The 26,903-nt window shown below is 35.0% G+C and overlaps 2 protein-coding genes across 3 annotated transcripts; one reads left to right on the top strand and one right to left on the bottom strand.

Moving 5' to 3' along the window:
• Positions 1 to 4,472: 4,472 nt before the first annotated feature.
• On the bottom strand, positions 4,473 to 25,913 carry LOC102602622 (golgin candidate 1). Of its 2 annotated transcripts, XM_006353424.2 has the most exons (22): positions 25,621 to 25,913; positions 24,004 to 24,084; positions 23,368 to 23,417; positions 22,621 to 23,289; positions 22,476 to 22,538; positions 21,500 to 21,577; positions 21,205 to 21,408; positions 20,844 to 20,900; positions 20,654 to 20,728; positions 18,251 to 18,322; positions 17,423 to 17,485; positions 17,155 to 17,253; positions 16,337 to 16,414; positions 16,116 to 16,184; positions 13,250 to 13,297; positions 13,058 to 13,153; positions 12,868 to 12,944; positions 11,819 to 11,864; positions 11,572 to 11,670; positions 11,416 to 11,460; positions 10,370 to 10,466; positions 4,473 to 4,555 (listed from the first exon to the last, which is right to left on the bottom strand). In XM_006353424.2, exons 1-21 carry the CDS (start codon positions 25,646 to 25,648, stop codon positions 10,395 to 10,397), a joined length of 2,169 nt encoding a protein of 722 aa, XP_006353486.1. In that variant the 5' UTR covers positions 25,649 to 25,913; the 3' UTR covers positions 4,473 to 4,555; positions 10,370 to 10,394. The 2 variants fall into 2 exon arrangements, with proteins under 2 accessions (XP_006353486.1, XP_015166850.1); XM_015311364.1 differs by lacking the exon at positions 4,473 to 4,555 and having other exon boundaries at positions 9,877 to 10,466.
• Positions 6,567 to 9,042, top strand: LOC107061674 (LRR receptor-like serine/threonine-protein kinase EFR). The gene is made up of 3 exons (XM_015311348.1): positions 6,567 to 7,478; positions 7,523 to 8,003; positions 8,672 to 9,042. Exons 1-3 carry the CDS (start codon positions 6,567 to 6,569, stop codon positions 9,040 to 9,042), a joined length of 1,764 nt encoding a protein of 587 aa, XP_015166834.1.
• Positions 25,914 to 26,903: the final 990 nt, after the last annotated feature.

Here is a 26,903-nt window from a genome sequence, read left to right as displayed (position 1 = left end):
AATTAAGTTGTAGAAGTTTATATAGAATATCAAAACATGAATTCTTGAAATTGAGTACCATAATTATTTTCTGCACAATGAATATCTTACTATATGTGTATATGTTCAATATAACCGAAGACAATAACTTTACAGAAACATAAACAATAGAGTTTAAAACATGTACTCAAAAACAATATAAGCATAAATTAATGAATGTAAAAAAACATATCAGGATTTGTAACAATAAGATGAAAAAGAAAGGAAAAAATTGAGTCCATTGCACAACATCTCCTTAAGAAAATTATTCTCCTCTAATACCCGAGGTTTAAAGAAATAGATCCTTTCAGGATGGAACGATTTTATTCACCAGTGTATTGATACAAAAGCAATGGTGTTAGTGAGCCACTCAACAGGAGCAAGTACACGAATATTTAACTGCATAGAAGAAGAAGAAGTAGTTCAGGATTTTCGTTGTTTTAAATGAGAGGAAATCCCTCTATTTATAAACAACAAAAGGTAGTGTGAACAAATGTTTATTGTGCCTTATCGGAAAGGTCACAACTCTTTGAAAAAGTCACAACCCTTTAGAAAGGTCACAACATTTCATAAAAGTTGCAACTTTTCATAAAATTCACAACTTTTTATAAAAGTCACAACTTTTCATGAAAGGAGAAGGCTAGTTTTGAAAATAAATAAATTAAAAGGGAATTCTGATTTGTGGTGGCGCCACGTAGGCGGGCTTTGAGTCTCTTTATATATATGATATGATATATGATATTTATCTAGATTATATATAAATATTTTTAAAATAATATTTTTGTTTATGTATTAAATATAAAAGAATAAATAAGAAATTCACTTATTTTATTTTATTTTTAAAATGTTTTCCTTATACACACTTTTAGAGGTTGTTTGGTAACTGAATAAAAAATAAGTTATTCATGTATTAAATTTTGTATAACTTATACGACGTTTGGTATGTAGCTAAAAAATAAGTTATTCATATATAAAATTAATATGATATTTGATTGATAATTTAGAAACTCGTATAACTAATACATGTACAAGTTATGAGAAGTGTGTGTATTTTTTTATAGAATAGAAAGTGAAATAATTAATACCTACTATAAAATAATACATACATTTTCTTATAATGAATTCCTACATTATTAATACCCGTATAATTTTAACCAACTATCAAACGAGGTCATAACCCTTTATTGCCTTAACCGTGGTCCGTGTAGTATAGTTTGGCTAGTTTTGCATACTATAAGGACTATTAAATACTCTATGTAATAGAATAAGGATGATTATCATTTTCTTTTAGTTTCTCTCCTGATGTTCGGAATCCACATTAGAGCTCCGACGAAATTCAGATCATGCATTATAGGGACTTATTCAGGGTCATTTCGAAACAAAAGGGACTATATTTTGGGCCTTTTCTCACTAATATAAGTCTAGGGGTGTTCATGGGTCAATTGGATTGGTTATTGGTCAAAATCAAAACCAAACCAAATTAATCGATTTTAAAATTAGCAAATCAAACCAAACCAAATGGAATATACATTGATCGGTTTGGTTGTTATCGATTTTGATTTGGTTTGGTTTGGTTATTCGGTTATTAATCATACACAAAAATAAAAGAAACAATTCATTCAAAATGTGAAAAGTGACAACAATTCATTCTAAACGATTTAAAAAAAAAAAAAAAGACTGACGTACAGAACTTTCGATCATTGAAATTACTATGAATAAAGCTTCAAAATTCGCTATTTTGCCCCTAGAAGGAAGAGATAGTGACATATTCGGTCTCACAAAGAATTGTCATAAACACTCATATACATGAAACCAATAAGATAAATGTTCTCACCTTAGACATTTTTGCTCTCATAAGTAAATTATAAACTAATTTTTGATGAAAACATATATAAGATCTTTAAAATTATTTATAAAATTAATATTTTATGTATGTATAATAATAAAATATATGCATATAATTTATCGGTTCAGTTCGGTCATTTCTTTGATTTTTTCAAATAAAATCATAATCAAACCAAATACTATCAGTTTCAAAAATCTAAAACCAAACCAAACCCAAATAAAACCGATCTATTTAATCAATTTGGTTCAATTTTTTCTATTTGAATCGTTTTTTATCCAAACCATAAACACCACTAAATATAACAATATGATGATGAAAATAATCAAACCATCATTATCAATTCCCTTTCCCTCCCTTCCATTTTTCCACTTTTCATCAATGAAGCCATTAATGCCTTAACCTAAATTCAAATCCAATCAATTGAGCACTGCCATTTTTTTTTTGTCATTTTTAAGAGGGACATTGGCACTTTTAGTCCCTCAAGTATTACAAATTTTTATTATTACCCTTGTAATTTTTTACTAAGCATTATGAGCCTTCAACTAATTGATACACATGCACTTTTGATACCTCAAATTGCAAATCTTCACAAATTTAATGAATTATCAAGTGTTAAACCATTTAATGATTAATATATTATGTCAAATTTGTATTGCTGCTTCATTTTTTTAGGTGATATAGTTCTAAAAATACTTTAAATATCACCTAAGTTGCTCGGACTTGGGTGCGGGTGTCCGATACGAGTGCGGATCTAGAGGTCGGATCCTCTATAATTTAAATTTTAAGATTCGGAGATAAGGATATATGTATGGATGCGGGTGCAGGGATTTAGTTAAAATAATTCAAATATCTAAAAATAGAGTTATAAAACCTAAATTATGAGATATTACGTGAGAAACTTGAGGAGAATATTGATCAAGCGAAGAATCCGGGAAGGTGATTAAAAAAAAGGGAATGACAATAAAAATTTATATAGACAAGCTATTCTGTTTTCTTCAATTTCCCCTTAGTTTTTGTTTTGATTATAGACATCATTGAATATGTTCAGAATTTCTCCTCGAATTTGGTCAAATTACCCAAAATCGGTTGACCAGATCAGGTACGGATCCCACACTCACACCCACGTCATGTCGACACAAAAGTGAAGAGTCCAAACAACTTAGAATATCACATATTCCATATGTAAAGAGACCAAAAAACACAAATTTTAGTTAACTAAAGGTTAAAGACCTTATTTGAATGAATTTATAAGTTATAACTTATGAATTATAAATTAATCGACTCTGATTTAACTATATATTTGGTTTTTTAATATGTAGCAATCACTAATAAAATAAAATATATTACCTATTATTACTTTCTACTACTAGTTTAAACAAACCAAACTCAGCAAGCTAGACATGCATCATGAAAGACAAGTTGAGAATAGACCATACTTACACAATTTAATGTAAGGATTAAGAATCCTTACCTTCCACACATCCATGGTAGATTAATCATTAATGGGGTTATCTACCTGATTTGACAATCAAATGATAGCTAATCCTCCAATGAATATAAGGATTTCTTAATTCATTTTTTCTTTTTAATAATTGTAGTGTCCGAGCAAGCTTGCACCATCACAAATATTAGGTAACTTTATCTATTAAGGCTTGGACAAACGAAAAAAAAAAAAAAACACTAGGTGTTTTTTTTTGCCTCATTTGAGATTTAAACCTGAATTATGATTCCCAACCTATTTCATTGTCGACCAGGTCAAGCAAGCCCTTGGGTGCAAATGAAGGATACTATTAATGCCTCTCATCTTCTTACAACCAAAGTTAACATTCCATAATTGAGAATACATCAAAATCCACATATGGAGAAGTTATACCTTTTGGTTTTAACCTTCATAACAGTTTGGTTGAGTTCAGTCAGGGGATTTACAAACATAGAAACAGATGAATCTGCTCTTATTGCCTTTAGAGCATATATAACTTCAGACCATGATCATATCTTGTCCAAAAACTGGACGCCATCCAGTAACAGATCCTCTATCTGTTACTGGATCGGCGTCTTTTGTAGTGGAGACAACGAAAATCAAAGAGTGACATCTTTAAATGTCTCAGGATTCAGACTTTCAGGCACAATTGCTCCTGATTTAGGAAACTTGACATTTCTAATATCATTAGACATCAGTAACAACAACTTCAGTGGCTTGATGCCTAATAAGTTAGGTAATCTACAACGATTACAAGAGATAAACGTAGGATTCAACAATTTAAGCGGAGACATTCCAAGCTGGTTTGGAAACTTGCCACAGCTCGAGAGCATTTTTATGAACGATAGCACGTTTAGTGGTCCTATTCCACCGGTTTTAGGCAACAACACAAAGCTGAAGAGATTGGTACTGTCATACAATTTGTTACATGGAAACATACCTCAAGAGATAGGAAACCTTTCCATGCTGATAATAGTTGACTTTAAGTATAATGTGCTTACAGGATCTATACCATCTGAATTATTCAACATCTCATCGTTGCAAAGCATCGATCTCACTGGTAATAGTCTAACAGGTGGACTAGCACCGGATATCTGCAGTAATCATCGTTTTGTTGAGCTTCAAGGAATATTTTTATCCGCGAATCAGCTTCATGGACTGATCCCATCGACGTTTCATCTTTGCAAGGAACTCCAGGATTTATCCTTGTCCTACAATCAATTTAGTGGAAAAATCCCAGTTGAAATTGGATATATAACCAAGCTCAAGATATTATATCTGGGGATAAACAATTTCATAGGTATCATATTATATTTATTCAAGTTATATAGTAGTCAGCACTCTTATAATATTGCTAGTGTAGTTAGTGATTAGAAGAGAAGTCAAGTTCTATAATTTTTACATAGAAAGATGACTGTTGGAATTGCATGTTCAAAGAATTATGTTTCTCCGAATAGCTGTGTTTTAACAGATATCTAAGTAGGGGCAGAGCCAGGAAGGGCCAAACTATATATAGCAATGTTGGAACCTTTGGCTTCTTCATGTGTTTACTTCTTCATATTTTGAACCCCCTTAGTGAAAATAGGATCGGGGTTTAAATTCCTTAATGAAAGAGATTTCAGTCAAAACCATCAGTTTTCTGTTTCTCACAAGTTTATCTTCCCAACATAAATGTATAGCAACTTCAACTTATCGAGGATATGACCTTATATAGGAGGTTGTGGAGTACATGGATTAGAGTAGAAGGTTAGTAGGTAGGAGTGCATTGTCTTGATGTCAGTCCATACTAGTAGTCGTAGTATTACAACTATCGTAATAGTATTTTGTTGTAGTACTGTTCTGTTACTATATGATGTTTTTTGTACTTCCGTTACTTCTTTTTCTGGACTACTGCTGTCTGCTTTGGACTTTTTTTTCTTGAGTTGAGAGTATATCGGAAACAACCTATCTACCTCTGAGGTAGGAGTAAGGTCTGCGTATACTCTACCTTCCCTAGACCCTACTTTGTGGAACTACACTGGTGCTGTTGTTGTATATGTATAGCAACTAAATAAGTGTTAAGTGAGTTTAAATCAACAAGAAATTTCTACTTACTACACCAATCGATCGAGGTGTTTTGCTATCTATATTTATCTAGTTTTGACAATCTTTTTGCAGGTGGAATTCCTGAAAATTTAGGCAATCTTACATATTTGGAGATGCTAAGCCTAAGAGGTGGTTCACTAACAGGTCAAATTCCACACACTCTATTCAACATGTCCAGCTTAAAGCAACTCGATCTTTTGAACAACAGCTTGTCCGGAAACCTACCATCCATGAGCAGTCAATGTAATGTTCCTCACATAACTGGTGAAATCCCAGCAAACACATTCAGATGCAAACGCCTTCAAGTCATACAATTAGCAGACAATATGCTTACAGGCAGCATTTCTAAAGATATTCGGAACTTTACTTTCCTTCAGAATCTATATTTAGCAGACAACAACTTCACAGGTACGCAACGCCAAATTGTTATTGCCCTTGTAGTTTCTATTTATAGATATCAAAGTCCTAACTTTACCACATTAGATATTTCTACCTCATACTTTAACGACACCATGTAGCTTGTCTCAATGCACGTGTAAATTACATACATGGTATCAGTTATAGTATATATTACATTCCTAATTCATTTGATACTTTGTCAGGGAGATTACCAGCTGATATAGGTAGCATAAATCTGAAGGTACTTAATGTCGATGGAAATCACTTGTCAGGTGTCATTCCATCTGAAGTATTCAACATATCGACGTTGCAGATTCTAGACTTAAGCAGGAACCGGCTCACAGGAACTCTTCCCTCAGGCTTGGGCCATCAGTTTCCAAATCTGCAAGAGCTTTATTTAGGTGAGAATGAGCTTACAGGATCAATCCCAAGCTCTATCTCAAATGCTTCATCACTGGCTCGATACCCGACCTTGGTAATTTAAGACTTTTGAAGAGGCTATTTCTAGAAGAGAATAACCTTACAGGGGAAACTTCCAAAGGAGAATTAAAATTCCTGTCCTATTTAACTAATTGTAGACATTTGGAAAAGATAGAAGTGTCTTTAAATCAGTTAAATGGTGTCCTTCCAACTTCATTAGGGAATCTCTCTGCTAGCCTTCAAATTTTCTCAGCATTTGGAAGCAAAATCAAGGGGACTATACCTGTCGGAGTTGGAAACTTGACAAGCTTGACCGGTATGTACTTGGATAGCAATGAGTTGACTGGAGTTATCCCAAATACAATTGGAAAGTTAAAAAATCTCGAACGTATATATCTGGAATACAATAGACTGGAAGGGTATATCCCAACTGATATTTGCCAGTTAAGTAAGCTGGGGGATATCTACATTAGTCACAACATGATCCGTGGAGCCATACCAGCATGTTTTGGTGAACTCAAATCACTACAGAGAGTTTTCTTGGATTCAAACAATTTGACATCTACCATTCCATTGAACTTTTGGAACCTGAATGACCTTGTAGGTTTGAACTTATCCACAAACTCTTTCAAAGGCTATTTACCATCAGAGATCTCTAATCTGAAGGTTGCAACAGACGTGGACTTATCATGGAATCAATTTTCAGGAGATATCCCCAGCATAATAGGCAGGGCGCAATCAATAGTTTACCTTTCTTTGGCACATAATAGATTGCAAGGTACTATTCCTGAATCTTTGAGTAACTTGATAAGCTTAGAGACATTAGATTTGTCGTCCAACAACTTGTCCGGAATGATTCCAAAGTCTCTCGAGGCATTGAGGTATCTCCGACACTTCAATGTCTCTGTGAATGAATTGGAAGGAGAAATTCCATCAGGTGGATGTTTTTCAAATTTCAGTGCTGAATCTTTTAGGCAAAATCCTGAGCTATGTGGAGTAGCTCGGCTGCATGTTCTGCCCTGCCGGACAAAACATTCCAAGTCAAAAAGTGTTTCATCTTTGATTAAATATGTTGTTCCCCCTCTCTTGTCAACAATTCTCATGGTGACTGTTGTACTTATATTGATAAGAAAACGGAACCAATACGTAAAGATGAAAATGGAGGAATCACAGCTTGCTGCAATTCTTTCACCTAATGCATACTTGAGAAATGTTTCATATCTTGAACTTGTACGAGCAACAAATTCTTTTCTGAATCCAATCTACTAGAAAAGGGAAGTTACGGTTCAGTTTATCGAGGGGAACTCAACGATGGAACAGATGTAGCTGTAAAAGTTTTTAACTCATTGACAGAAGAAGCAACCAAGAGTTTCTATGCTGAATGTAAGATATTGAGCAATATCCGTCACCGAAACCTTACAAAAATCCTTAGTTGTTGTAGTACCACAGACTTCAAAGCTCTTGTATTAGATTACATGCCAAATGGTAATCTTGAGAGGTGGTTACATTCCCAAGATTATTGTTTAAGTATGCTTCAGAGATTGAACATAGCAATAGATATTGCTTCAGCTTTAGAATATCTTCATTGTGGTCTAACAACTCCTATTGTACACTGTGACCTGAAGCCTAACAATATCTTATTAGATGAAGATATGACTGCACATCTTTGCGATTTCGGGATCGCAAAAATTTTTGAGCAAGACATGCATATGGCTCAAACCAAGACACTAGCCACCATTGGTTATATGGCACCAGGTGAAACTAAATCCAAATCCTTCTTATTCTGCTTTCTTTAGTAGTAAATCATTTTTTGGGTATTTTGAAACATACTAACTATCAAAAATCATTCATAAGCTACATTGCTTGAATCTGTCAGGAGCAAGAACTCCATTTCATTGATCACTTATCCCCATATTACCAAATCCTTTTCATGTCTATGACCTTTATTCACCAGAAAATCTACACGTTTATCCACTTTCTTCATTCATCTCTTAAAGTTTTTCCGAAAACAGCATCTCCGGTTTGGATCTTCACACTACCATTAGTATATAGCTTAATTTTTCTTGCACAAGGAGGACCAAGCAATTAGTTTGACTTGTTTGGATATAGAGGTTTTGCATAGGGAAATACTTGAACAATTTCCATAGTGTAATTTAAATGTGTTTAGATATACATTTCTTTCTAGTTATCCCTCTATTATAATTTGTTCGTCTTATTTTCCTTTGAGTCCGTCTCATAAAAACCACAAAACATGTTTAAGACCACAAGATTAAAAGATATTTGATACATTCTAAGGTTTTCTTCACTTTCTTAATTGAAATCCGTGTCAAGTCAAAACCAGACAAACAAATTGAAACAGAGGGAGTGTAATATAAACTAGATCTTATGCTATATATTTTTCTTAAATTGTAATGTCATTGCAGAGTATGGAACTCATGGGATAGTTTCAACAAGTGGAGATATCTACAGCTATGGCATTATATTGTTGGAAATGTTTACAGGAAAAAAACCAACTGATGATATATTCGGGGAAACAATGAACTTGAAATGTTTCGTGGGCGAAAGCTTATGTAGAAAATCTTTAATGGAAGTTCTGGATTCTGATTTGATTAGAGATGTTGAACAGTTCTCTGAAGTAGTACAACAGTTTGTGTCATCTATCTTTTGTTTGGGATTGGAATGTCTGAAAGATTGTCCTGAAGACAGAATGAGCATTAGTAATATTGTGGATAGCCTTAGAAAAGCTAAAATTGAATATTTAGCAATTAGAGGAAAGGCAGAAAAGGTGGTGTAAATTTTCTGATTGTGAAAAATGTTGTAAACATTTTGTTTTGTTTTGTATTAGTGGTTACAATGGGAGTTCTTTTCAAATCTGTTTCTGAAAATACTTTTTCTTGAGCCGAACAACGGTTGAAAATAGTCTCTCTACCTCCCACAAGATATAGTGGAAAGGTTTGTGTATTTGATTTCCTTTTGGACCACATAAGAATTTGTCGTCCGATTGAATATTCCTTTTTTCTCGATGCTCTATTGGAAAGGTTTGTGTATTTGATTTCCTTGGACCATGTAAGAATTCATCGTCCGATTGAATATATTTTTTTTCCTCGATGCTCTATTGGAAAGGTTTGTGTATTTAATTTCCTTGGACCACATAAGAATTCGTCCTCCGATTGCTATTTCTTTCCTCCACAATCTCTCTACCTCACAAGGTAAGGCGTAAGGTCTGAATACATTCCAATCTCTCCATGAAAAGAAGTCTTGCTGAGTTCCTCTTTTCCTGCTATTGAACTTGTCCAATATCTACTTTAAAACCCGACTAATTTCTTGCAAGAAAGTTCCACTTTGGAAGTAAAACACTTTTTACCCAAGAGGTGTATTCATGACTAGAACCCGAAACCTCTAATTAATAAGTTCTTCTGTCATGAAGAGATTATTGTGGACTTCTGCAGTAGAATTCATCTAATGAGAATCCTATATAAACCACAAGCACACCTTTCCTAATAATCAAAAAGGTAAAAACTGTTAGAATGAAAAAATCTGTAGTCATAATTATTAAAGAATATACCCTTCCACAAAATTACTTAGTATATAGTATATACATTCATAGCAATTACTGAAAACATTTCCCTTACAAGTTAAAAAGACAAATCTCTGGATTAAGTATTTGATAGCTTACACCAAGTGTTCGTGTACACACAATTCCAATCAATGGAGTATCATTTTTGTTAGAAATGTTGAGTTTGTTACTTCCCAGATCCCCCTTCTCCACCCCCAAACCAAAAAAAATAAAATGAGTGTGTTTGTATTTACTCGATGCTCTCCCCGTCAGTTTTCAGCTCCTACTTACAGTTTCTTTCCATTTTCTGATTTGTCATAACATATTGACATTCAATTACTGGAGAAGAATCAATTGAAATCTGCCTAGACTTTGTTGATGTTCAATTTCTTTTTTTTGATGAACTCATCAGACTGCAGTTACAGTATAAATCACGCTATCATCCAAGTTGCGCTGAAAGCAAACCAAATGCAATATTCCTCTTCAAACATTTTGTGATTCTGCAATACTACAGGGTGCTTAAATGAGATTGCTTTATCGAGCAACTCAGCAGATAAGAGAGAACCTGAATGGTCCTCTACTAGGAAGGCTCATGGTAAGGTTTGGTTGACGAGCCCCATTGATATTGCAACTTCTTTGGATGCAAAAGTATCAGCTTGTTCCTGCAATGTCACATTAGATCATTATTTGTTTCAATGTCTTTACATTATCATTGAAAATAATACTTGAAGAAATACTAGAGCAGGTGCCTCTCTGCTGAGATATTTAAATATAATCAGATCTATCGACTACATGAATTCTAAGAATCAGTAAAACATAAAATGGGCATGCCAATGTACATGCACTTGTGCCTATATGAGATACAGAACATCATCCCACAAATAAAGATATTTTATGTACAATTTCAAAACACAGTCTAAAATTCACGAGACAGGAAAAGCTTTATTAACGTATACCTTTTATACATATGTTACAAATGGAAAACAAAGGTGCAGACTCTATAAGTGTTATGACAAAGTAAATGGTAAGAGAAGTGGATTAAGAGATGTGTCATTGTCATACAATACCAACACAACTACACCTCAATCCCAAGCAACTCTGGGGTCGACTATATGAAAACTTTATATCCATTTTGCTCCATTTAGGCCAGTCTCGTTTCAAAACCCAATTATATTTGTTAAGACAAACCGCAGTTCTCAAAATGTAGAGGTAACCTGAACGTTTAGTGACAAAAGAATCTCTGGACAAACTCAAAACACTCCTAGAAAACACCAGACATGATTGTAAATCCAACTAAGCCTAAATTCAACTAGTAGGGATCACATATATGAACTTTTTTGCTGTTATTGAGTTCTATTATTTGCTACGTCTGTATGGATTTTGAGAGATTCTAAATCTTTTAATAAAACTTCCTTCCATGTAATCATGAGGCCTATCTTATTCTTTTTTAACACCTTCAATCAGCTAAGTTTCATCAATTAACATAATATCATCCACAGAAATCCTTTATCAAAAAGAAATAAAAAATCATCCACAGAAATTATGCATCATGGAGCCTCATTAGCTAGACACTCAATTATCAAACTAGGGCGGAAGCTCAAATAATCATACCTGAAGGCGATGCAATAGATACATCAAGAACAAATGGACAAACACCTGTCAACAGTACCATATACCTCATTAAATAGCAGGTACAATTTTACATCAATTCACTTCAAACATTCAACAGACACTAAGGTTTTTCCAGAGTAAATGATCTGTTCTAACCAGATAAAAAAGCAAGATAACTCGAGCAGTTGGATATCGCCAGAGAAATCGTGTTGCCCTGACAGCCCCGGAATCCAGAAGCTTCGCAGCCTTCTGTAACTGCACAGCGAAGTTTAAGTCATATACAAAAATAGTACAAATATATGGCTCTCTTCCAGTTAAGTACAAAACTTGTACTCTTTTTTTTCATGCTTCTTTTTACCCCCTAGTGTGAGGATGTGGATGTGGAAAATAGGAAAGAGCTTACCTGTATCGTCGCCCTAGTCATGTGTCGATGATGTAAAGGGAGAGGCCTGTAATATTAAAATGTTTCAGAAAAGCACGTCATGCTCAGAGGAACTTGAAAACTGGGAGGCTTCCTTTATTTTCCGATAAATAAAACTTTGAAGGCTCACTGAACAGCCTATGAATTCTGATCACGTGTTACAACTACAAAAGGCTTATAAAGTGATTCCCTCCATCCCAAATTTGTGTGGAGCGACTGGAATTTCGAGAGTTAACCAAGTTTTTCTTTGATCGAAATTTCTTTATATGTCTTTCAAATATTTTAAGTTGTTAATTATTGTGATTTATAGTACTTTTAACGTAGTTTTCAATTATATAAATTTTATTTTAAAAACTTAAAGCTTCTATGTCTGAATTCATGGTCAAAGTTTAGAAGTTTAAATCTCAAAATTCCAATTGTGCCACATAAACAGGGATAGAGGGAGTAATTTTGACGCAAATGAATTACTTTTTACTTGTTTGATTACTGATCAAATTAGACTTTGAAGCAAATGAATTCACATTATTGTAACATATTTTTTTATATCTAACATGATAGTTTCAGTTGTCCTTCATTTTAAGTTAATGATGGCAATAAACTTGGAATTCTTTTTAATTTTTAGTAGTGTGTCTGATCAACTAACCCACCTCGACAATTCCACTGGATACTGGGATCCTCCCACTGTGCCAATTTTGGCATATTTATTTAAAACAAGTTCTTTCTTATTCATTGAAAAATTAAGATCGCACCAAACAATTAATATATTCTTTGCAACCACATTGTTCCTCCATTTACTCTTTCGTTTAACCAGGCAGGAGATGCCAATTTCTTCAACTTTCTTTGGGTGAAAAAAAAAAAGGAAAGGCTGAGCTGGAAAAGAAAGTTCAAGAAATAATTTTAATGAACCAATTTCACATTTTCCTAATGGACAGGACTGGCCAAAGTATAACGGGAATCAAGGTCTAATAATGAAGGAAGAGATTCAAAAGTGTCTCCCAAAAGCATAAAGTAAATTCTTAATAGTAACATACTCAAGTGCTTTGATGTCAGTGTCTTCCTCCCACGAGGATGATGCTCGACGAGAAGATCTGTTTCTTTCAGCTTCTAACTGTTGTAAGAGAAATTCTTAAGTAATTTAACCCACTTTATCAAACTGCAACTGTAAATACAAGGAGTAGAATGTAATGCAATGCCAAAATACTGATAAACTTAAGCACAAACCTGTACTTCCTGACGACGCTTTGCTTCCTTCTCCAACTGAAACGCAGCCGCAGCTTTTTCACTGGCCATGGCTTCAAGCTGTGTTTGCTTGTAATACTGAACTTGCAGGCAAGAAATACAGCTTATTAAGTTACCAACAGTAAATAATGGGAACTATATAGAGCATACATGAATTAGTTTAATCTTACTTACCAATAGATCAGTTAATTCACGATACCGCTTTTCAAGTTCCACATGTTCCTATTACCAGCAGCAATAGATTCCAATATCAATATGTATTTAAAGATTGATAAATGAGGATATCAAAGTCATACAAAGCACAAAAGAAGAGAGATAACAAGCAAGAACGAAAATTCCATCACATTCACGTGTTAATACCTAAAAGCACAGCCTTGGTGACTTACCAATATATGGAAAAAAGAACATAAAAGGTATGACACAATTATTTTTAGATTATTGCTCAATCATTGACATATATAAGACTAAAAAGCAGGGATGGGCACCAAAAATTTCGTAGCTTCTATGCTGCCTTTGCTCAAGGAAAGCGCTCTCTTAAAGTAACATCATGTTGCTAATTCAAAGTTTGTAATAGAAAAAGATACTGTGTGAATGGCCTAGTGATAAATATCTTGCCACCTGTGACAATATCTCTTCTTACATTTCAGTGTTCTAAGACTAAGAGCCTGTTTGGATTGGCTTAAAAGTTGGTCAAACCTACTTTAAAGTCATTTTTAGCTTTTGAGAGTGTTAGACAAAGTTGAAAATAACTTAAAATAAGTTTAAAATGACTTAAAACCAAAAGTTGGACTCTTCCTACTTTTTATTTTTGAAGTTAAAAGTCATTTAAGTTTGACTTTAAAAAGTTACTTTTTAAAAGCTATTTTTTTTGGCCAATCCAAACGGGCTCCAAGTATAATTCACGTACCATATTTACACCCCAAACCTACCTCAATCTACAACTAAGTTGAAATGACGAAGTCTCAAAATTTATCAACCACCAAAAGTTAATGTAGACTATGCGACTGAAAAATGCTATAAATTGCAATAAAAAGTAGAAATTTTACGCCCATAACCAAATTAGTGCATATATATTCATCGAGAAAGGATCCATCCCTCATTTAATCTAAAGCAGAAAAACATCTGCAAACACAAGAAGATGTTTTCCCCCATCAGCAGATTCCTATTGCAATTTGGGATCAAATTAAGAGGGAATAGGAGTAGAAGTCCATCAAAATCACAGTGGAGTAAGTATCCACTAAGGCCTATTGACAAGAATTCAAGTTCTATCACAACATTGGTTTGGCAAATCTCTTTCCCTATGTTGTTTCGGTAGATCAAGGTGAGTTTCAGATCTGAGCTTCTCACCCTCTTTTGGGTAGGCAAGGAATACCATGTATTGAAATACACTACTGTGATGCACCTTTTGAGCTACCAAAGCACAAGAACAATTGTGCAACATACAATGCTCAAATTATCGAGGGCAAAAAGAACTATTCATGCCTGAAAGAAAGAGCTCACAGGAAATTCATTTAGGATAGACACTTTAAATGGCTGAGAAAATATGTGATCTTCTGATAGAATACCATTAGTTTGACTGTATGAGTTGTAAACTCCTTAATCCTTATATGATCTTTGGGCAATTCTCATCACTTGAGCTAGCTTTCGAGAATGAGTTTAGGGCGAAGGTCCATTTCCTTAACATTGTACCAAAGCAATATTGGGCTAACCAATGTTGGAACACCCACATTTTACTCCCTTAGAGATATCCAGCCTTAGGGGTATGTAAGATCGTTTATAATCTACTTATATGGTCTTGGTCAATCCTTGTTACATGAGCTACCTTTTGGAATTGTGTTAGGCCCAAAGTCTAGTTTCTTCATATGATATTAGAGTAGACAGTGGTCCCAGGTTCAATCTCATTACAATTTACAACCCATTATCAAAATAAATCACATGCTTAAATCAAGAGTAAAAAAAGGGATCATGACAGCAAATGAGGAGAGTGTTAAGACATAATCAAATATATCCTCTTTAACAGCTTAAACTTTAGATAAAGTAATCATACAATTTAACATGGAATATCAAGAAAATGGGCTTGGGTCTAACTACATGCCAAAATTTATCTCATGTTATGAAGACTTTCAAGGGCCATACAAGAATACAAGAATACCACTACTAATACACTAACCCAATGTGGGACCATAACACTCGCTTCACGCCTGAACTAGATATTTGGAGCGTGGAGTAACATAACATGGATGACCAAACATAACACAACTTATTTTTAGGGATAGTTGTGGCCCTGATACCATGTTAAGATAATGAACCTACGGCATAACTCAACTCTAAAGTTGGCTCAAGTGGCAAGAATTCTCCAAAACTATGTAAGGAGACTACAAACTATGCACTTAACTTATGTGGAATCTGACACTCTAAACACCTCATAATACTTTCAGGCAACATGCATGGGTATTCCAATCATTAAAGAAACACCTTAACACCCCCATAAATCTTTCAAGCTACGTTGCTCAGACTCATCAAAAATATTGTTGAATGTGTCGGGTCCTCCAAAAGCTATGCATTTTTGGATGGTCCGACAAGAGTGCGGCAGAATTTTCGGAAGGTCCAAGCAACCTAGCTTTCAAACGACATGCGTGAGTATTTTGATCATGCTATTCGTCACCAACTTTGGCATGGATTAATTTACTACTACAACACAAAGCTATACGAACTCTATTCACTTCGTAAATTTTGAATTGAGCATTGGAACCTCAATTTTTATTTTATTTTGGGACATCCAAATATATAACCAAGTACGCTATTAAAGTTTACTTTATATATCTAGCTTTTGAGACAAATAAATATCAGGACTACTAAATTAAGCTAAGTGAAGGGTACTATTGGAGCCAAAACTGATGATGATCTATCTGTATCTACCTGAATAAGTTGATGCCCACTTAAAAGTTGAATACCCGAGGTTAAACTAAGTAGAAGATGAACTGTGTGGAAGATCAGGAAGTCCCAAATCTTTTTGGTAAGGGCAAAAGCAAGAGTTTACCGGGCGAGAGTAATGTTCAGCATCCCTTTTCATGGCAGCTGTTTCAACTCTTAACTTTTGCATTTCAGCCTAAAGTCAATAGAAAAATTACCCATTAATGATCATCATTAAGGCTGATACTTAGAGCAAAAGATCATTATATTTACGATAAAAAACGAACAAGTACAATATTAGCACACACTAGTTAATGTTTGAGCCAAACTATAGAGCAATAAACTTGCCTCCAAAGAAGCAAGTTTGCTTTCAGCCTCCCTCTGACCTTGGCGTGCACGCTCCACTTCTTCTTGCCATGCCTGCACCTGCATGTTCAGAAAATGAAGTTAAAACAGACATCTGGAGGGTGTCTGTTTTATCTAGCTTACTGTGATGATTCAGTTTCAAACAGTCTCAGGTTGCAATTGAACAAAGGATTATGAAAATTGATGGAAACATCTATGTATATCAAGGATCCAGTTGCATGTGTAAACTTTTTAACTGCAGCACACATGACTGATAATGTCAAACACAAAGGTCCCTTGTCTTAGTTGAGAATTGTAAGTTTCATATTTACGAGATTCCATGACAGTTCTCCAGGCATAATATGTAGAATAGGCATGAAAACACCTAATTTTGCATGAGTTACAACTTCAATATCAGAGCATAACAATTTACTTAGTAAGATGAGAATTTCTCTCTTTGTAATCTTTTTCTAACTGAAGTGTAAACTTTTTAACTGCAGCAAGCATGGCTGATAATGTCAAACACAAGGTCCCTTGTCTAAGTTAAGAATTGTAAATTTCATATTCACAAGATTCCAAGACAGTTCTCCAGGCATAATATGTAAAATAGGCATGAAAACACCTAATTTAGCATGAGTTGTAACTTCAATATCAGGAGTATAATAATTCACTTAGTAAGATGAGAATTTCTCTCTTTGTATATCTTTTTCTAACTCAAGTGTTTTGCTGCCACCAACAATTTTACGTTTACTTGTATCTTCAAATTCCTGGTTCTCTCATGTTACTTCAAAATGCATTCATGTTAATGACAATTATAGAACCTGAAGCACTTGATTTGCCTCTTCTGAGGACTTCTTTTGTCCACGACGAGTACGAGCTTCCATTTCTTGCAGTTCTTGATTTAGAGTTGCACATTCAACCTGCCAGATTCAGACACCCTTGGATAAGTTGAGAAGTGCTGAAGAAATCCTTTCATTATTCTTTTAGGTGTCATCATTTCCAATTAAGCCAAAGAGCCACATAAAGGATTTTCTTTTTTGACAAGGAAAGAGCCACCTAAAGGATGACATCCAAAAATATATTATTTACCTCAAGCAGTGCCACCTTCTGCTCAAACTCTGTTGTCTTGGCAGTCCTTTCATCAGCTGTTCTCTAGTGCCAATAATCATACAAAAATTTTAAGACATCTTTACTTCATTGAATAATAACAATCATGCATGCAATAGTAATGAGATTATGTGCTGCCAAATGAAAGGAACTTATGATGTACAAGTAGTCAGTACAAACAATAAACCAATTGCTAGGAACACAGGTAGAATTAAAGAGAAGCTAATTGCTTCAGTTCTTTGAGATTCCTGCTTAAGACCAAATGACAAGTACTAGAACCTAGCCCACTTAAGCACGATGACTGAAGTGGTAGTATGGACCAAAGACAAGCTGTTGGGAAAAAAATTGAAAGTAAAAGTAATCCCTCTTCTTTTCATAATGTCACGACAACGTCTTAACGATGGATAACTTAGAAATGGTTACAATAAATTATTACTATCAATTACAATGTAGACAATATGTTCATGCCACAATTCTAGCTCTTAGAGTCAGGTCAAAGTCAACCTCTTATTATCAACTTATCACTACCATAAATTCACTCCCTAGAAAAACAAATTATCAAAGAGCAGGATACTGCATCATAACCCAAGCAATGCATTACAAGAACACTAGAACTTTTCAGCGAAAGTTCACATCTTTATTCTATTCAGGCTAATACCATGCTGGCTTGTCATTATATGTGGAAGGAAACAGCTAAATCCCACTGTTACAAAAGCAATAGCATGAAAAAATCGAAGGATCATAAATGTGTACTTTATTACAATTCATGATGTAACAGCATAAAAGATTATACTTGAAGATGGAGAATACCTGCGCCCTAGCCAAGGCTGTGGATGCCTCTAAAGCTCGGTGCTCCAGTTCTACCTCCCTTTCCATAAAAGCCTATTATTACAGACGAAATGAATTACTAAATTGCAAACAGCATATCTCCATTATCCTTCAACAACAACAACAAACCCAGTGTGTGGGATCTGGTGCTAAACATCCAGAGTTTGGCAGATATACTAGGATGCAAAGTGGAAATCTGCTTACAGTTTACTTGGGCATGCCTCTTGGTTACCAACATGAAGAGATAGTTATATGGGATGTCATAATAGAGAAGGTTGAAAAAGATTGACACGGTGGAAGATTCAATACTTATCACTAGGAGGAAGGCTCACTCTCATAAAATCAGTCCTTGATTCTCTACCTTATTAATCTCTTCCATTGGAGCAACTTATCCCTTGTAAATGATATATTACCCCTCTTAGATTTCATTAGCTCCCTCAATATGGCTTAGCGACCATTCTTTTGCTTGTGGTTAACTCCCTGATTAAATAGTGTTTTTGTTCTCAGGAGTTAACCATGTTTTTGTGTATGTAGTTTGCATCTCCTTGATGCCTTTCTAATACAACATCTTACTTCATCAAAAAAAAATGTCCTTGTTCCCCCTTCCCAAGAAGGTTTTGAAGAAACTGGACAAACTTAGAAGGAATTTCCTTTGGCATGGTTGTAAGGAGAACAATGGATACAACCTGGTGAAATGGGATACTACACTGAACAATAGATACTTGGGAGGTTTGGGTATCAGAAACCTAAAGAAACAAAATGATAGCCTTCTGATGAAATGGCTCTGGAGATATAATGATGGAAAACAGGTTTTATGGAAGGATGTAATTAAGTGCAAATATGGTGAGAACAACCCTTGGTGCAGTAGTGAAAGTTCTTTACCTTATAGGGTTGGGGTATGGAGAACAATCAGAGATCTTTGGCCAATGATAAAAGAGAACACGGTAATTAAAGTGGGAGATGGGAGAAAAACAAAGTTTTGGGAAGAAGCATGGAACACCCAGATCCCTCTGAAAGATATTTTTCCGGACCTGTTCACCATCAGTAACAACCCTGAAGCAACTGTCAAAGAGTGTTGGACTGAACAGGGATGGGATCCATCTTTTAGGAGATTCTTGAATGACTGGGAAGTGGACAAAGTGGCCAACCTACTCCATGAAATAGGGGACTTCACGGGAACTACTTCAGCCCCAGATTCTATGAGATGGAAGCACAAAGAAGATGGGAATTTCTCTGTTAAAGGGGTCTATGAACAGTAAATACAACAAAACAGAAAACAACAAGGTTTATGGGAAAATGTCTGGAAAAACATCGCAACAACAAAAATAAAATGTTTCACATGGTTGGTTGTCAGAAAAGCTTGCTTGACACAAGAGGTTTTGAAGAAAAAGAGGAGAATTGTAGCATCTACATGTCAACTTTGTGGGAAAATAAATGAAACAAATAGGCATCTTTTCTTGCACTGTAAATTCACTGCTCAGTTGTGGAATTTATTTCTTACTCTCACAGACACAAAATGGACCATGCCTGAGCACACTGCAGATCTACTCAGCTGCTGTATTAGAAGAGGTGGAAGCAAGAGCCAGAAGAGATGGTGGAAAATCATTCCACATTGCATCTGGTAGACAGTGTGGAGAGAGAGATATAGCAGACGTTTTGAAGATAAGTCCAATTCCATTCATAGAGTTAAATGGAATTGTATTGTATCTTTGTTCTTCTGTTGTAAACAAACAAATATAGAGGAATTAGAGCTTGTAGATCTGTTAGGCTCTCTGTAAGTAGTTTCTCCCTTTCTCTCTTGTTTTTGTTTGTTTTGTTCCCCTTTTGAAGGTCTCCAGCATATCCCTAATGCTGAGGAATACAACATTTACCAGTTTCAAAAAAAAAAAAAAAAAAAAAGTGTACGCTGACCTTACCCCTACCTTTGAGAAGGTAGAGGGTTTTTTTCATATAGACCCTCGGCTGAACGAACAGTGAAAAAGAGGCAATAGCAACAAGTAGAAACTACAGCAAGGTAATAAGATGCCGAGGCAAAAGAAACAATACGTAGTGATGGAAACCTAAACATAAGGGAAAAGGAATAATACTGATACTCTGAGAAAGGGGGCACTGCGGATGCAATTTTAGAATCAGAGAGGGAGCAAGGGAGGCGCATTGGAAACACATCTATGCAGATTAAAGCAGAAATCCTATATTAGGGAGGAATGAGAAGTTCTCTGCTATTTTGACTAAAATGATCCACAGCCAGTGTGATAAAGTTGTTGCAGATTTCAGGATATAAACTTGTAGTCGCTCAAGACTTTAAATCACTTTTCAAAATCTGAGTACAAATATTTAGCTACTTCTTTTTTAGAATGCTCAGTAAGTAAGTTTTCAGTTATAAACCTTTTTGGTAGCATTATGAGCAGCACGCTCTTCTTCTGATCTTCGCTCTGCAGCACCCAGCTCCTCCCTTAAAGCCTGAGCACATAAAATTTTCTCACCGGTCAGGAAAACTGTAGTAATAAAGGTGTTCAGGAGCAGCAAAACAGAGTAAGTAATATCCAAAAGTTGTTGTGAATAGAGATCCACATACTTGCATCATCCTTGTCTCCGTTAGTTCCCTGTTTCTCATTAAAGACTCCATATTAGCCTGAAAAAAAGCAGACAAAACTCAGCCTTCCTTTCCATTTAAAATAATTGATTTCCTGGTACACAGTGGTAAAAGAGCTGATAGCTCAAGTCCTCACAGGAAGTCCTTTTTAATTATAGAAGTTTCACTTGTATTGGCCAAGGAAAGCACCAATAGACACAATTCCAAGTACCAGAATTTTAAAGTGAAGTCATAACAATAAATCAAACTGATGCAGATGAACCCAGAAATAAAAACAGATAGAACGAGAGGTCACTTCACAAGTGCGGCAGTACAACCCTATAATAGGTAGTTTGAAATGAACCTGCAATGATGCCAGGTTTCCTTCGGAGAGTGCAGCTTGCTTCTTAAGTGCATCCGTAGAACTAACAAGAGCCTCAATTTCAGCATTCTTTGCAGCAAGAGCCTCAGCCATACTGGACTCCGCCCTTGACACCTCTTTTTTGGCTGCAGATAAATCTTTCTGAAGCTGCTTTATCCGAGCCTCGCAAGATTTACTCAATTCCCTCTGTCACATCAGAATAAATGACATATAATCAAGACTTGAATGCGGTTATTTTAGAAACTCGGGAACTCTCCAATCAAATGCCCATATTCACCTCTGCTACAAGAAGCTCCTCTAGCTGAGCATTTTCAGATTTATACTCCTGAAGACGTGATGAAAGTCCAGCACAAACCTGCACATTTGAGTTAAAGTACGATAATCTGTGAATATAAATTTCCGCAAAACAAGAACCTGTTACACAGCAGATGACCAAAAGATCAAAAAAGGAAAAAATGTTAATTATATTATGATCATGATAATGAATCTATTCAACCATTTACGCTGTTCACATAATTTCTCAAGCAAAGTCGCCTCCCAACTATCCATATCAGGAGTTTTTTTTTTATAAAGCCATAACAGGAATTTGAACTACTTTTCATCTCTCATGATAGGTAAATTAGGATGCGACGAGATTATTTATGTTCGTAGCATTTAACCTATTGACACTTAAGAAGACAATCTTACAGCATAACTCAAATTAACACGGAATACTGCTCTCTCCTTCTCTTCTCTTTTCTTTTGAGTGAAAAGGAGACCTTCAATTGATGATATTAATGCTCATTAATCTTTGCAACATTAATATTATACGTACGTCCAACTTGAGAAAGTAATATTGCTGAAATGAAGTCTTTGAACAAATCATATTCATAAAAAAAAAAATGGGTTCGCAAAGGTTCATTTAATTGAAAATTTTGAAGGGCAAGACAATACTGCATTTACATGTACTAACATCCAGCACCATTTTACAAGTAGTTGGTGAGAAAAACCAAACCAAAGGTAAATTCAGAAGCTAGTTGCCAGATTAAATTTCTATTTCTCTAAGTTAAATAGCAGCTATTTCTTTGAAAAACACTCTGAAACGGCTTCTTCGAGAAAAAAGTTTTTTGGAAATACTTTTTGGGGAAACTTCTTTAAAAACTTAAATGAATATGTTTGTCGAATTCCCTTTTTGCATCATTTCGAAAAAATATGCACAAACAAAAGCACCCTAGCATTCTAAATCAGAGGCAAATGAAGTAATGAACTCTTACACGGGCTAACCGTGCTTCTTTTGACTGACCGGTAGAAGTTGCATTCTTAAGCAATCCCTGAGCCTGAAGAAATAAATGTAGTCAAAAGAACTTATCAAAAGACCTAGAAATACACCAAAAAGTTAGCTTAGAAAACAGACTCTACCTCTTCAAGTTGCTCTTGTTCTTTCATGGATGACTTAACAGTTTTACGTTCTGGAAGCTGCTTCTCGCCTGGATTAACAGTTTTATGTTCTGGAAGCTGCTTCTGGTCTAAATCAGGTTCAGCATTGGTTTTAGCATCCGTCATCTGCCTATCAATTTTACCAGGTTGATCTGCAGTTAAAGATATAGATCTTTCCTGCTGAAAGTTCACAGGAGATCCTGCATCAAGAAGAACTGTGTTTTGACTGGAATCTACGGGAGACTTGTCTTGCACAGTATCAACCACTTTTGCAGTAGGCAAGAGAAGAGTCTCTCCAGGAATATCTGGGGTGTTTCCACTTGTATGCTCACCAGTAGATTCTGAACTCACAACTCTTACATCAACAGGTTCTGCTGCTTCCATGTGATCAGCATGATGATTTAACTCATTGTTAGAGGCTGTTTCAGATATAGGAGCATCCAATGACGCACCATCTTCAGAAACTTTTAGCTTATCTTCGGTGCTAGTTTTGCTGCTAGGACTACCTGGATTTGTCCTACTATCTTCAGTAAGTACGATCGCTTTATCTTTATCAGAGGCAATATCTGACTGTGACATCCCTTGGCTAGTTTGTTCCCTTTCAAAATTGACTGGCTCTGAAGGTTCACTAGAAGAGAGTCGTTTTTGAGGCTGCAAAGAATCTCATTGTTAATATTCTGAAAACTGTCAGTAGATAAAATAGCATTGTACTGAAAATGAACACACTACCTTCTTTTTATTCCTTGACCTTTTTGGTTGAGATCCTTTTTCATTCGGAACTAAGCCAAAGAAAAAAACAAAAAGATGATGTATTCACCATCCGCAGAGGCTACTTTAAAAATAATAATGTAATAAAAAGGGAAGTTAGAGGACTCTTAAATAAACACATTTCTTTTCCAATCAGCATGATCGCAAATAGAATCCAAAATGTGCATCTTGCAGTATCCTACTGCTTTCAGTTAGTGTACCATTATTTTTATCAAAGACAAAATCTGATTGAGATATCCCTTGGCTAGCTTGTTGCTTTCTCTGACTGTTGCTAAAGGTCCATGAGAAGAGAGTCGTTTCTGATGCTAACTACAAGAATTCTTATTTCTTAAACAGGAAATTTCTAAAGGGCCTGTTTGGATTGGCTTATAGCATAGCTTATAAGCCATAAGTTAGAAATCCTAACTTATGTTTTGGCTTAAAAACATGTGCTTAAAAAAACTTTTTTATTTTATCCAAGCACTAGAACAGTGCTTAAAAGCACCTAAAATAAGTCAATCCAAACTGGCTTTAAACCAGTTCAAAAGCAGAAACCAGAAGGTGCATTTTGAGGTTGAAAATTTTATAATAAAGGAAGCAACACTATAAAAGTTATACCTGGACTCCGAACATTGGGCTGTTCATCAGAATTCTCGCCGACTACACTCTTTGCCCTCTTATCTACAACCTCAAACAAATCTGATACAACAAAGTACATTTCACCTTTTTAGGAAATCATACAAGAACTGGAAAAATCTACCATGTTGATGAGTTAGAAATCGATAACCCCGAAGAAGATTACAAGTCAATTAGGGTACATTTCTATTAGCGGAAGCTGGTTGTTAATATATAATTTCTCATTTTTCTTATCAGATTGGTACAATGGGAAGTAGGAATACTTTGAGAATCCATAAAAGCAGAATGTACTTAAAACAATCTTTGGTAGTGAGTGGAAACAGGCTTTTTGTACAGCATCGAGTTCCATTTACAATTACAAGCAGCATGCACATCAACAAACTTGCAATGCAGTAAAATCTATCAAAATCAAACTAAAAGAAAACTTGTGAGCAACTTATAATTTATCAACATTAGAAGGGAAAGGGTCAAATTTTGCCTCTTTATTATACGAAACTGATCAACTTTGTTCCATGTTAGACTTTTCGTTTAACATTGCCCCACCATCAGGAGAAGGTCTCAATTTTTCCCTCGATTCCCTAAGCAAGCTCCAACCTATGGTAATATTAAACAGTAGTCGAAAGTTGCGGGGTAAATCTAGACCTTTTTTCTCAAATAATTTGGACATGTTGCGTTCATTTTGATCTCCATTAAAGGTAATGGAAAACATGAGACAATGGGTTAACAACAAGGGTATGAAAGTGACATGGAGGACACAATGAGCACTTCCGGTTGTATATGAGCAAAGTTAGACCTTTTCCCACATTAAAATAGCCAAAGCTGTCTATCCCACATCTCATAATTCAATTTCAACACCAACTACTAAATAAACTCAAACTTCATGCATCCCAGCTCAGCTACTGAGTCTGAAGCAGATATTGCATTCACTAAAGGTGTGCCTCCCTAGTGGTCAATGAAGTGACTTAAAACCAGTAAGTCTTAGGTTCAAATCCCAATACAGACAACATTAGGTGATTTCTACCCATATGTCCTAGCCTTAGCCTTGATGGACAAACTTACCTACTACCTGTTGCTAGTAGGAAGTGGCAAGGCAAGTAAGTATCCCATGAGTACACCCAACAAAAAAAATTATCTTTGACTTTATTGTCAAAAATGAAAATTTAACACCTTAAACCAACACTACAAGCAACAACAACAACATACACAACATACAGTGTAATCCTACAAGTGGTGTCTGGTGAGTATAGAGTGCACACCCTACCTTGGGACAAGTTAAAGAGACTATTTCTAATAGACTACACACAAAAACGCAAACTAAATTCCCAATTAAAATACACTCACTAGTCTATGCCAGGTAATCACATTTCTACAAAATCATCTTAAATGTATATATATATATATATATAGACACCATAGACACTGATCTCACATGCACATACTGCTACGAACACATATATATAACAATTCATCAATAAAATTGACATACCTATATACATTAAACAATGCATTCACCGATTTCAACATTCTGGATCCGCCTTAACAATATCACTTAAATAAAAAAAAACAAAAAAAAATCAACCAAAAAAAAAAAACTCATACCTTCAGCAGCTCTGAGCCACGAAGCCATTGATGGAATAACTGAAGCAGTGTATATTCACCTATATATCAATCATCAAAATGCAATAATACATAGAATTCAAAATTTTCTGAGAACAAAAAAAATCTGCAGAAACTCAACAACGAAGAAGCCAAATTGAATAATGAAAAAGTGAGAAACGAAATTTTTTAAAATTTATTTTTGCTTTTTTCAGATCGCAAATTGTATAGTTTGGCTGTTTCTCTCAATATGGAATCGTTAGTTAGGAGATCTCTGTTAGCAAAAGAGGAAGAAGGAAAGAGAGTTGATTCGGTGTTGTCGCAAATATGGCAACTAAGGTAGGACCGTGTGAGAAATTTGGGAACCCCGACCCGGGAAATAAATGGGTCGTTTGAGCCCAAGTTAATTGGGCCTTGATTTTGGATTAGATAGAGGAAAAATTATGCGACGTGACAAATGTTTACGTTGTATTTACGAAATGTAGATATGGTTTTAAAACGATTATGAGACGTAGCTATTAGTACTTATGCAATATGTGTTGATATAGCTTTTTCACATTATTTTCAGTTGATATAGTATGCGATGATACCATTGATATATGTCTCATACAGTTAAGTTGATAGTCGTTTGATACAATCTCGAAGCCCTACCCTTTTGAAAAAAGTTATGCTATTTATAAATGGTTAAAATTATTTTTCTATGTATGTGTAATAGATGTTGAACCCCTATCGACTAGTTTGCCTATTTACTTCTTCATATTTTGAACTCCCTTAGTGAAAATTTTAGCACCGTCATTGAATACAATGATACAAAATTATAGTTATGTCTCATAAATATGCAAATTGTAATTATGATTCGAAAGTATGCTCTAAACTATGTCAATTTATGATTATTTTTTTCCATAATACAATTACATTTGTTACTTGTGCCTCTTGATAGTTTCATTTTGGGATCTTGACACTACACAACAAACCTATAAAGCTCATAAAAATAATAATAACATACCGTTGATATATCTTACTCCTATCTCATGAAAAAGCTAATGGATCCAAACTCTTTTTTCCTTGTTACTAGAGTGAGACATTTTCAGCCCAATCAGTTTTTAGTTGGGCTGGGCCTCATTGTGGGATCAAGCAGATATCACCAGCCAAATATGGGCCCAATCACTTTCATGGATTCACAACTCCAAAGTCTTAACAAAAAATAAAAACTACAGATTTTAAGTTAATAAGTATTATTTTTTTTAAATATCGTTTTCATTAATCTTTTAGGGCAGTAGTGAGAA

The sequence above is a fragment of the Solanum tuberosum genome, unplaced genomic scaffold (assembly GCF_000226075.1).
Source record: "Solanum tuberosum cultivar DM 1-3 516 R44 unplaced genomic scaffold, SolTub_3.0 scf00155, whole genome shotgun sequence".
In the NCBI taxonomy this organism is placed as follows: Eukaryota; Viridiplantae; Streptophyta; class Magnoliopsida; order Solanales; family Solanaceae; genus Solanum; species Solanum tuberosum.
This window is presented reverse-complemented; position numbering and strand designations above follow the sequence as displayed.